The 13967-nt window shown below is 31.0% G+C and overlaps 1 protein-coding gene across 7 annotated transcripts in view; it reads right to left on the reverse strand.

Annotated features, from left to right (window-relative positions):
- Positions 1 to 1034: 1034 nt before the first annotated feature.
- The window catches only part of e(y)3 (PHD finger protein enhancer of yellow 3), a 117874-nt gene continuing 104941 nt past the window's right edge, over positions 1035 to 13967 (reverse strand). For 6 of the 7 annotated variants that reach the window (XM_075377241.1, XM_075377238.1, XM_075377240.1 and 3 more), the window contains 3 exons: positions 10919 to 10980; positions 5367 to 5479; positions 1035 to 1481 (listed from right to left, as the gene is read on the reverse strand). In XM_075377241.1, coding sequence (XP_075233356.1) covers positions 1369 to 1481; positions 5367 to 5479; positions 10919 to 10980 — 288 coding nt within the window. In that variant the 3' untranslated portion in view covers positions 1035 to 1368. The remainder of the gene's footprint in view (positions 1482 to 5366; positions 5480 to 10918; positions 10981 to 13967) is intronic. The other variant, XM_075377242.1, reaches the window with a different exon arrangement.

Consider the following 13967-nt stretch of genomic DNA (forward strand, 5'->3'; position numbering starts at 1 on the left):
AGATGGTTAAAAAAATAAAATTGTCATGATTTTGAAGGAAATATACAAGTATTTTGCTTGATCATATTATCCTGGAACAGTTTGATGACTAACATACTTTATATCCGTGGCATTCATCTAATACTTTACTTATCATTACAGATGTTTGTTCACACTCCTGAGTTTTTTCTAGGCATCCATACTAAATTCAATTTTGCACTTTCATAATCAATTTTCCAATTTTGGTAACCCATCGAAAGCTTTGATACAGTCTGTCAGCAAACTTCTAGCAATAGTTAAATTTCATTCTAAATTCTACTGCTTCTAGGCGTACACACACCAGATTAAATTCAACCGATGAATTATTAATCCTTGTTAAAATTCAATTTTTTTATTATAGTTTATGTGCTGAAAAAACACAAAGTAGACGAAAAAAAATTTATACATTACGTACATTCAACTTCATTTTCTTCTGGCCTTAGGACAAAATTCAGTATGATGTCACAAACAATCACTCTTACTATACGACAGTAAAATTTGAGTATAGGAAAAGAAATCAAAGACAAACTGAAGCAATAGAAATGAAATACTTGTGAGTAATCACAGGCTGCAATTAAGAAGCCGCATTAGAAATAGTAATATTAGACAGGAATCAGATGGAGAAGAACCCAACTTAGAAAAGTTGTTTAAGTTCAGAACAATGGACACAATGTATAAAAAGTATGTCATGTGATGATCACATCTCAGTTACAGCTAAGGTCCACAGGGCACAAGAAATTAGGGAAGACCCAGAAAAAGATAACTTGTAAAAGGAAAAAACAACTGAAAACTGATCTGTACGTAATAAAAGACTCCAAAAGGAAGCTTCCTTGGAAGCTTGGTAAAGCTTCCAAGGAGCTTTACCGGACCTAATACATGAAGTTCTTTACATATCTTTAAAATTAATTTGAATAAAAATAAAATACTTAATTACACAGGTAAAATATAAATTTTAAAATAGAAAAAAAAATCAAAAAATATTTTAAGTAGAAAAATTTTATTTAAGTGTATTATATACTTAACTTTATATGTGGATAATATATTTTTCAATATGCCATAAAGCATACTAAAATTTTAAGTATATTATGTTAATACTGTAATAAAGGTAATAATAAATATAATATATATTTAATAATATAGTATATTGGATGTTTTTAAAATTATAAAAGAAAAACTCAATACAATATACAGTGTAAAAGAGTTAAATAAAAAATTATTGACAAACACACAACACATAATTATGGCCATAATTCTAGTTGCTAATAATATGGCTGATCAGCACCAATTCAGTTGCTGGATTAATTGTTATATTTAAAAATAAAAAAAAACCATTAAAACAGAAATAATAATTCACTGCGGTCGAATACTTCTTTGAACAGCTTTTGGCATTGCACGTTCCTGGCATGTCTCACATAATATTCCACTATTTCCTAACACCAGACCACCAGCTGTTCGCCAACATTCTGAAAGTATTAAAAAAAAATTAAATCATTAATTTTTATATTTTTGTAAATTGGAAGACTACTCTATGGTGTGATAGATTAGGCTGCAGATAATTTTTGAGAACTATGAGGGCAGTTGAAATGTAATATTTACTGGAACATAATGGGAGAACAAAATGTCGCATAAAGCAACAGGTACTGTCATCTTGTCGTTTTATTCCCCTACTAGTAAAATTCCAAAACTTGTTAGCCCACACCCTAATTTTTTTCAGTCACCGTTGTTATGGAGCTGGGAATGCATGATATGTCAGTGCACCTAAAATGACATGCAGTGATTGAGATTTTAGCAGTGAAAAAAGTGAATGCTAATGATATTCATCACCTGAAACCTGAAATTATTGATCAAAGTATTGAGTAGATGGGCAGTAAAATTCAGAAGCCGGTAAAACAAATATTGAGAATAAACCTTGCAGCAGTCTCTGTGACCGATGAGAAATACCAAAAGGTGAAGTGGATGAATCATTTCAAAATTACTATCACAAACAACTTATTGTCACCTTAACAGAATTATCAAAAGAATGAGTAGAACACATTATTGCTCGACCGGGCTACTGTAAAATAATTTCATGGTGGGTGCCAGGCAAACTCACAGAAAAGAACAGCAATGAAAGAAATGTGAACAGCTTCTGATAGATAATTTATAGCAGCCCACTGGGCTGTCTAGTGGTTAACTCGTCACAGTAGAAGCACTTACTTTTATACGGATTTGAATACTAGATTATGGATACCAGTGTTCTTTGGTGGCTGGGTTTCAATTAGCCATGCTTCTCAGGAATGGCCAACCTGAGACTGTATGTACAAGACTACATTTTATTTACATTCATATATATCATCCTCTGAAGTAATACCTTACAGTCGTTTCGGAGGCTAAACAGAAAAAGAGAGATAATTTACAGCGACAAGGGAGATAACTTCCATTTTAATATTCTGACAGAAGATGAAATTTGGGTTGTATCACTATGATCCAAAGGAAAATGGCAGAGCATTGAATACCGGTGCTATAGTTTGCCACAATCAAAAAAATTCAAAACGACCATTTGCAAAAATGGTTCTCTCGAAAGTATACTGGGAATTCTGAACATGTGTAGCATCTGACTACCTGGGAGGTGGGTAGACAGTAAATTCTGTGTGAAAAATACTTGTTAAAACAGCTAAGGAGACGTGTGTATCTTGTTTGACAATCCGCAGAGCTGACAGTTTTGTAACAAGGTAATTCTCAGCCACACACATTGCACGGTACTGCTGAGGCTCTTGTGAGGTTGGAATTTGAAACCATTCCACACCCTCCATAATACTTATATAATTTTGTGTCCTGCAATTTTCACTTCTTTAGGCACTTAAAGAGAGATATAAGGATGTACAGATCCTTATGTATCATTTCCTTATGTATCGGTCAATGATTTCAACACAGATGACAAACTGAAGGGCAGAATGAGGTTGCACATTAATTAAGACCACCAGAATTCTTCATTGACAAAATGAGAAAACTGGTTCACTATTAGGAGAAATCTGCGGCTGAAAAAATAAATGTAAGTTTTTTATAGTAAACGAAATGTACTATTATACCATATTTGGTTTATTTCACTACCTCTTTTCATTTATTCATAATTTATTAAAAAAAAATTATTATATAATTTATTTATTATTTCACTACCTCTTTTCATTTATTATTTATATACCCCTTGTATATAAATAATATACAACTACTAGCACCATAGTATGTTACAAGATTATTAGTATGCGTTTATAACATTAATTTACATAATCCTATCGCATTAACATATGTGACAGTTATCAAAAGTTATATTGTATATTATTTATCTTACAAAACATTTGAATAACCTGATATAAGAAAGCACTAATACAGTTGAGGGTCAAATATAAGCACTGTATTTCTCCTCCTCCTATCAAGCTAGTGATGTGGATTGCAATAAATGGTGGAGAAGCCACCTATGGACCGATGAAAAAATGTTTTCTTTATACTTATAAATGCCACTTTGTTAAGATATTAAAACATCAGAAGAAAAATTAAAGTCGTAAAAACCTTCAAAAAGAAAGCGGACTGTATTGTGTAACTGATTTTAAACTATAATTGATTAATTATTAATTTTTGCTTAAAAAACTTTTTTCAAAAAATGTGTGCAATTAATTTAGAAAACCGATCTTATTCAGAAGAAAACTCTAGTTTTGACAATAACCAATTGTTCAGAATAAAATAATGATGATTGTTATCATTATAGAATAGTACGTAACTTGATGCCCATTTTAACAACTAAATTAGTTGCCAGGTAATGGAGTAATAATGTATACAACTGGTGCAGGATTAATTATATAATAAAAATGACAAATAACATTACATACATCAAAACAAAAGGCACTCAACAGTAATTTTATTGGTACAACAAATAAAAATTAAGATTACATTTGAAAGTATTAAAAAATTAGGAAAAAAATTATTATAATACATGATTAAACTACCTAAACAATGTTTTTCAATCATACACAAAATCAAATTACCTGAGATAAATCCAAGCAATTATGTTTTACATTGATGTTATTTAGTTGAAAAAGTATATATTAATATAAAGATGAGTGAAAAGTTATACAACCCATATGACAAAAACATATATGGAACCAATATATGAAACAACTTATGCTGCTACATAAGTATTAACATGTTTCTTCACGTTAGCAGTCATTTTTTTAACGTTTCTATGTGTGACTATGTGTGAAATTGTTGACCTATTGAGTATATCTGTAAGAGAAAAAACTACGGCAGCCTTCCTGGCACTTTAAATTAATGATTACAATTTAAACTAATTCTCAAGAATAAGCGCACTGAAACGAATAAAAGACTTTTAATAGCACACCTGCCACCGACAAAAAAAAAAGGAGAGATTACTTGATTGATATGTATCCTTGCTGCAAGTCACGCATTACCAACCTACCATCGTAGGTCGGTAATGCGTGACGTGCATTAAGTCAATTTTAGTGCCAATTTAAAAACAAATTTCCCTTTTCAGCGAATTAATGAATTCAGGGTCGCATAACTTTTCAATCACTTGTATTTTGGTAGCGATTGCAAAAATAAATATTACTTGTCAAATCCACTAACACAAAACAATCTCTAACCGATTCAATAAACTTTTGATTTGGTGCAAACAAAGCTAGTTTTGTTTCTTCTATTAACTAAACTGATGAGTTGAATTTCTACTTTTTAGAATGCTGTAACTCGGTACAATGTTCTCATTCTTTTTTTTTACCCGTGTTTAAAAAGAATTTACGATTTATCTAACATATATATTTCACATGCTACATTGATAAATGTACCATCATGGACCATGCTTAATTAACAACCGTGCTTGTCCAGAAAGTGCATTATAACAACAGTTTGTTTGATCCTTCTCTTCAGGGTTAATAATGTTACTATGATTCATTATTGTGTAGCAATTTTATTTTCAACTTATTCTCCTGATACAATATACATCACTCTCAAAGGATGTACGTGGAATGAATACAACATAAAATAACACAATTTGTCATGAATACACAGACTCTACTAGCTCACATACTCACTCCCATACGATGCAACTGAACTGAGAATTCAATAAAAAACACAATTCATTATAAATGAAAAGTAATTTATAAGCAAATTAATGTTTATTAACATAGCATTTTATTTAATCGCTTATCATTTCAAAGTACCAATACAAAATCGTTACTATTACTTTATTTAAAGCCTGGCCAACCCCGTATTTCAACATATAAAATAATTCAATATTTTAAATAATATATATTTTCATAACTATTTTTGTTAAATATTACATAATAACAATGATAACTGACCGGCATGCATCCATCGATCACAAGCAGTACACTGAACCAAATCATTATCTTCCTCTGGTTTGTTACTATGACAACGTAAACAAACTTGACAGTAGCGTCCTTTACGCCACAGCCTGGTTAGTTCACACCATAACACATAAGTTAGTTTTTAAGCCATAATGCAGAAAATCAGTATTACACAAAGCATATTATAATTAAAAGAAATAACAGACAAATAACACTTATTATATTAGTAATATTTCTACTCCTACTTATGCCATACTTATGAACGGCATGTTTATGACACATGACGTCTTTCTTATTCACCCATCCTCTTGAGGATTTAACAACACACATACTCACAAAGAGATTTTTGGTAACACATCATATACAAATAAGCGCATTCAGAATCAGCTAACTCTTACTTAAGTTGTATCCATGTATTCGTTTAGCCAAAATCTTATTAAGGTTTTCTGTTAAATACGGAAGTAAAAAATAAAGTTCTTATAATTTATAGTGTTATTTGCTCAGCATAAGTAAAATTCTTGAGATTAGCTGTTATGTAGGACCTATGCCCCAGATTATTTTACATTTGGCATAGACTATCCTAACATGGACTAACAGAGTGAGAAAGGAAATGCTTTTATTATGAAATAAAATGCATTTATGATTTTGTATTATATCTCGTGTCTTGGTTTCTCTGAAGATGTAAAAAGATACCTATTTTCACTCTTCAACTGATATTTCTAACCTCTGTTGGGGCTCAATGACCACGATATAGTACAAACAACATTTTAATCAAATAAACAGAGTGGGGCAAGAAGATATGACGGTTTTTAATTAATCACAAAATTGTTAGTTTTTGCTTGGAAAAAGTTTATCGGCATACATACATTTATTATTTACATAGAATCATATTTTTGATACTGATGTTTGGAAAATCACATCTAAACGGTGTCTATTTTTATTTATGCATTGTTGTAAGCATTTCAGAAATTAGCCTCCACTAGCAGGTCTCAATTCAGTAGCAGGTCTCTGACAGTTTGAACAATTTGTTGACAAATACTGACCTTCAATTCAACTAATGTATGAGAATTGGACTCTTGTACAACAGTTACAGTAACACCATTTTGTTTTAAAAGATATGGACCGATGATGCAATTCTTCCCAAACACACACCAAACATCTTATAGGCTGTGCATTGGTTTTTGGTGGATTTCTCAGGGATTATCAGCAGCCCACCCAGTAGTAACAATTCTGCTTATTAACTGCAACACTGAGGTGAAAATGAACTTCTTCACTCATCAACAAGACAATTTTCATTTTTTCATAAAGTGACATTGCAGGTGCAAAATTCAATCACTGTGGGTAATCTGTTTCTTTCATCTCCTGCACCACCAGCAACTTGTACAGATGAAAATGTAGTTTTTCATATAAAATAAGCCTCACTGAGCAATTGCTGATTTGAAGTTCCACAGCATGTCTCTGAGCAAACCATCCTGGACTTTAAAAATACTGTTCCAACTTTTTCCATATTTTCTGGAGTGTGTACGGTCATGGGGCACCTGGTGGTTTGTTTTTCTCCAATGAGCATCCTGAATGAACATTATTAACCCGATGTAATATTGTTTTATGGGTGGGAGCAGTCATTTTGGTGGATGTGAAAGCTGCATTAAAACTCACATTGAATAATAGTCACTGATTCTTCACAAAACAGTCAAATGCAATAACATGGTGCCTAAATGGAGCCACTTTCAGACGGCTCCATGATGGTGACTTAAAAGTGAATTACTATGAACAAAGGAACAGAATGCCCCCACCTGCACTACTCTCCCACTCCTACTGGCCTAATACTAGCAATTTCAAAAACATCCTATTTCTCTGCCCCACTGTGTAATATTCATATTGCTTTTGCTTTTGTAGGCCTATACTGCCATAATAAGCTAAAAGGACATATTTTAATGTACACTACTTTTGAGTTACAGAACTGCAATATTTACTAAATTCAGTTCTCTGATGTTTATAACTGTAATAAATTTATACAAACTCAATAAATAATGAATGAAATTGAACAAGATTGACATCCAATGTTTTATATTTTTATTGTTTTGTATTAGAGTATTTAATAAAATAAATCTTTATAGCTAATTTTTTTGAGTCTGAGGACCACAAAAATGTTTGAGGTGAACCACATATTGAAGACCCATGTTCTATAAAAAAATTAATAGTACAAAACATTACATAGTAACTTAAAAATTACATTCACATAATACATTTAAAAATTAATAAGCTAAAGGTAATTTAAATAGGTTTAATATATGTAACGTGAAACATTTAATTGATAACAACTATGCAATTATTATTATCAGTGTGAAAATTAGCTATAGATTTAAAACAGCCACAAACTAATAATAAATTTCCACAATTTAAAATTTATATTAAGATGTGTAATATGAATACCAAATCTCATACATATTTACATAGATCTTTTACAAAAAACTGCCTTGCATTTTTCTTAGTACACTTAAAGACCATCTATCTTATTGAGAAATCTATAACCTAATACAACTATAAATGAATAATTGAATTAAAACTAGTACGGACAAATATCTTCTTTTTTAAAAATTAGGTTTTGTTTTACAATGAGAGCAAATATACAAAGAGCTTATTTATAAAACATACTGCCCTTTGTCATGTTCCATCAAGAGAGCAATATATATATATATATATATATATTATTTTTCTAAAATCAATCCTTTCAAGACAGTGATCCATGGATCCATGGATCACCTCTCCATAGTGCAGAGGTGATCCATGTCACCTCTGCACTAATAATATAAATTCAAATATACATAATTCAACTTATCCACCCAAGTACAGATATAAGACTTTTACCTTATTTGTACATTTATAATTTTTTAAGAAAGTACTTTCACGGAATCCCACATCATCAGTCTTGTGATATTTATAAAATTTTAATCGTTTAATTATTTACTATGTAATTTTATCAATTTCACACAACTGATGATGCAGGATTCTCCAAAAGTACTTCGTGAAAAATTACACTGATAAGACATAATTTTTGTTTTCTAACATGCAATATATGATTTTAATCTGTTTTTTGATGCTGAAAACAAATATGAACTCAGAATCTTTCTATCACTCACCATTTTTGAAACATTTAAAAATTTTAATTAAAGGATTATTTTTTTCATTTTTCAACGTATAGTTAGAATTTTAAGCTCTTATATTGTATTTTGTTAGCTCATTTTTTTATTGTTTAACTTTGTTAATATAATTTTTAAGCTATAAATAAAGAATTACTAGACAAAGAACTAAATAATATCATAGTCACATATTATGACATCATATCTAATACTGAAGAGTGAGCCTTAATGGACAAGATTAATCATGTCTGTGCAGGTCAAAACATAGCTGTGTTGTTTTTATTAAGCACTGGATTTAGGAATGAATTAATTTTGCTTTGTCTAATTGCTTTCTTAAGTTTGTTAACAGTGCAGTGTCATAATGCCCCGAAATTATGTAAGTGATGTTGATGCCTTTTGTTATGTATGTAGCGAGTTTACCGTAACATCAAATATAAAAAAAAACATTATACCTTTAATTAAAAAAGCATATCATTTGTACTTTCAGTGTAAAATTGGTGATCAGGATAAGACGTGGGCTCCTCATATAGTACGCACTAATTGTTCTATATATTTAAGAGAATGGCTGAAAGGTACGTGGAAGGCTTTGCCATTTGGTGTACCTTTGGTTTTGTATGAACCAAAGGATCATGTAACAGATCATTACTTTTGCTTAACAAGTGTGTCTGGAATTTCTAAAAAATCTAAACATACTGCAAAATATCTTTCACTGAGTCTGCAATCAGGCCTGTACCTCACAGTGAAATTATTTCAATTCCTGAGCCACCTGTGAATGTATGTTTTGAAAGCAGCTATGAAGAATTAGCAGTACTGAAGACAACAATGATTTTGATTTTAAATTATCTTCCAAAAAGCCACATCTTATATCACAAGTTGAATTAAATGGCTTGGTTAGGGATTTAAATTATCAAAAAATCAAACTGAACTGTTGGGATCAAGACTGCAAGGTTGGAATTTACTTCAAAAAAATACAAAAATTTCAGGCTTTCAAAGCTCACAAAAAGAACTTTCTTAGTACTTTATTGATGAAAATAATTTTGTTTATTGCACAAATATTGATGAGCTTATATGTTGCACTTAGGACAAGTTCATAAACTTGAGGGCTGGTGCCTTTTCACAGATTCGTCCAAGCATAGTTTATAATGGTTCTACTACACAACAGTAAAAAATATCTTTTGATACCAATCGCACATGGTATTAATTTGAAAGAAACATACAATGTGCTGAAAGACATTCTTGAAAAAATAAATTATAAAAAACATAGCTGGAACATATGTGGTGATTTGAAAGTTATAGCTATTTTGTTACGCATGCAGTTAGGTGTACATGTATTAAGTATATGTGTTTTCTTTGCGAATGGGACAGCCGAGTTAGAGATAAACATTATGTTACCAAAGAGTGAGAGAAACGAGACAACTTATCTCCAAATGGGAAAAAATATTATTCATGAAATGTTAGTTCAACCAAAAAAATATGTTTACCCCTCTTACATATCAAGCTAGGAATAATGAAAAATTTTGTGAAAACAAAGAAGAAGGCAAGTCATGGATTTTTGTAAATGAGGCAGAAATTTCTGAATGTAAGCGAGGGAAAAATTAATGAAGGAATATTTGTTGGTCCTCAAATAAGAGAGTTGGTCAAAGATGATATATTTTACTCAATGTTAAGTAATGTAGAAAGTGCAGCTCGGGCTTCATTTAAAGATGTTCACAAAAATATGACTATTATCACGATATTAATCAACTTCTTACTTCTAATCAACTTCTTACTTAATACAGAGCTGTGGTTTGTAATATGTCTTTGAAAATAAATTTCCTCCATTCACATCTGGATTTTTTCCCGGACAACCTTGGAGACCTAAGTGACGAACACGGTGGGTGAAAGTTTCCACCAAGACATTTCAGTGATGGAAAGCCCCTATAAAGGGAAATGGAATATTAACATGCTAGCCAATTACTGTTGGACATTAATTCGGGATGTGCCTGAGGCTATTCATAAAAGAGAAGCATCAGCGAAATCAATCTAACACAGGCATGGCCAAACAAAATTATAAATTTTACAGATCTTAACTATATTTTCCCTTAATTTTTTTTTAAGCATAATTTATTTAAAGCAAAGGGTGATAGCAAAATTGCATTTACAGATATGTAATGTACACAAAAAAGCAATTCTAGAAATGGTATCACACAGAGAAATTTTGAAAAAACTTTTTTTTTGTCTATCAGAGTTATAAATATACAAATAAGGTAAGAGTTGTTTTATATCTGCACTTGGGTGAATTAAGTTGAATTATATATATCTGAATATATATATATATATATATATATATATATATATATATTCTTTACTGTAAAAAAAAAACAATATTCTCACAAAAAAAAGCATAATTAACAACCTGTTACTTACTTTGAACATGCACCACACAATGTTTGAATGTAAATTCGTGAGTTTTTCTCCCCTTTCTTGTACTAAAAAAAATAAATAAAAAATAATAATAACAATAAAATAATATTATAATTAACAAAAGGATTTTACAGAAAAAGTCTCTATTGTGAAACAATATCATATTAAATAGAACATGATAACTATTTAAATGGTTAAACCAGGTAACATGATTGTAGAATACATTGGACATTTATTGGTATACAGTGGTACCTCAGTATATGTCCAATTCAGAATACATCCTATTTGGACATGACAAATTTTGCTCAGTATAAGACTTCTGTTCGGTATACAACATAAATTATTTGTGTGAATTTTGTCATTTTTAAATAATTATCAGAGAGAAAAAATTAAATTAAAAATCAATTATATTTGAAGCTGATGTATTATTAACAGACTGATCATACAAATTAGGATATCATTTTTTTTTTTTTGTCTTCATTCATTTGACTGGTTTGATGCAGCTCTCCAAGATTCCCTATCTAGTGCTAGTCGTTTCATTTCACTATACCCTCTACATCCTACATCCCTAACAATTTGTTTTACATATTCCAAAAGTGGCCTGCCTACACAATTTTTTCCTTCTACCTGTCCTTCCAATATTAAAGCGACTATTCCAGGATGCCTTAGTATGTGGCCTATAAATCTGTCGTCTCTTCTTTTAACTATATTTTTCCAAATGCTTCTTTCTTCATCTATTTGTCGCAATACCTCTTTATTTGTCACTTTATCCAACCATCTGATTTTTAACATTCTCCTATAGCACCACATTTCAAAAGCTTCTAATCTTTTCTTCTCAGATACTCCAATTGTCCAAGTTTCACTTCCATATAAAGCGACACTCCAAACATATACTTTCAAAAATCTTTTCCTGACATTTAAATTAATTTTTGACGTAAACAAATTATATTTCTTACTGAAGGCTCGTTTCGCTTGTGCTATTCGGCATTTTATATCGCTCCTGCTTCGTCCATCTTTAGTAATTTTACTTCCCAAATAACAAAATTCTCCTACCTCCATAATCTTTTCTCGTCCTACTTTTATATTCACTGATCCTACTTTATTTGTACTACATTTCATTACGTTGGTATTGTTCTTGTTTATTTTCATGCTGTAGTTTTGTGTAGGACTTCGGCCATGGCATTCACTGTTTCTTCTAAATCTTTTTACTCAGTTAGAATTACTATATCATCAGCAAATCATAGCATCTTTATCTATTCACCTTGTACTGTTACTCCGGATCTAAATTTTTCTTTAACATCATTAATTACTAGTTCTATGTAACAATTAAAAAGTAACGGGGATAGGGAACATCCTTGTCAGACTCCTTCTTTCTTACGTTCTTCAATTATTACTGTTGGCATTTGGTTCCGGTAAATGTTAGCAATTGTTCTTCTACCTTTATACTTGAACCCTAAATTTTTTAAAATGCTGAACATTTTATTCCAGGTTATGTTATCAAATTCCTTTTCTAAGTCTATAAATGCCATGTATGTTGGTTTGTTTTTCTTTAATCTTCCTTCTACTCTTAATCTGAGTGCTAAAACTGCTTCCCATGTCCTTGGTCTTCTCCTAACACTTCTTCCACTCTCCTCTCAATTCTTCTGTACAGAATTCTAGTTAAGATTTTTGATACTTAAGTAATTAAGCTAATTGTTCTGTATTCTTTACATTTATCTGCTCCTGTTTCTTTGGTATCATGACAATAACACTCTTTTTTGAAATCTGACAGAAATTCCTCTTTTTTGTAAATATTACATACCAGTTTGTACAATCTATCTACCGATTCCTCACCTGCACTGCACAGAAATTCTGCAGGTATCCCATCTATCTTAGTAGCCTTTCTAACATTCAAATCCCTGCTTTTTAATGCTGTAATAAATTTCAATCTCAGTATTATATCTCTCTTTTCATCCTCTTCAACTTCCTCTATTACACCAGTCTCTAATTCATTTCTTCCATATAACTCTTAATACATTCCATTCACCTATCAACCTTTTTTTCATATAACACATCAGTTTACCATCTTTGTTAAACACATTATTTGATTTTAATTTATGTACCCCAAAATTTTCCTTAACTTTCCTGTATGCTCCGTCTATTTTACCAATGTTCATTTCTCTTTCCACTTCTGAACACATTTCTTTAATCCACTCTTCTTTTGCCAGTTCGCAATTCCTGTTTATAGCATTTCTTAATTGCCGATAGTTCCTTTTACTTTCTTCATCACTAGCATTCTTATATTTTCTACGTTCATCCATCAGCTGCAATATATCGTCTGAAACCCAAGGTTTTCTACTAGTTCTCTTTATTCCGCCTAAGTTTGCTTCTGCTGATTTAAGAATTTCCTTTTTAACATTCTTCCATTCTTCTTCTACATTTTCTACCTTTTTTTTTTACTCAGACCTCTTGCGATGTCCTCCTCAAAAAGCTTCTTTACCTCCTCTTCCTCAAGCTTCTCTAAATTCCACCGATTCATCTCACACCTTTTCTTTAGGTTTTTAAACCCCAATCTAAATTTCATTATCACCAAATTATGGTCGCTATCAATGTCTGCTCCAGGGTAAGTTTTGCAGTCAACGAGTTGATTTCTAAATCTTTGCTTAACCGTGATATAATCTATCTGATACCTTGCAGTATCGCCTGGCTTTTTCCAAGTGTATATTCTTCTATTATGATTTTTAAATTGGGTGTTGGCAATTATTATATTATACTTCGTGCAAAACTCTATAAGTCGGTCCCCTCTTTCATTCCTTTTGCCCAGCCCGTATTCACCCACTATATTTCCTTCCTTGCCTTTTCCAATGCTTGCATTCCAATCTCCAACTATTATTAAATTTTCATCTCCTTTTACGTGTTTAATAGCTTCATCAATCTCTTCGTATACACACTCTACCTCATCATTATCATGGGCGCTTGTAGGCATATAGATGTTAACAATTTGTCAGTTTAGGTTTTGATTTTATCCTTATTACAATGATTCTATCGCTATGCGTTTTGAAATACTCTACTC

The sequence above is a fragment of the Lycorma delicatula genome, chromosome 10, assembly GCF_047948215.1.
Source record: "Lycorma delicatula isolate Av1 chromosome 10, ASM4794821v1, whole genome shotgun sequence".
NCBI classification, from domain to species: Eukaryota; Metazoa; Arthropoda; class Insecta; order Hemiptera; family Fulgoridae; genus Lycorma; species Lycorma delicatula.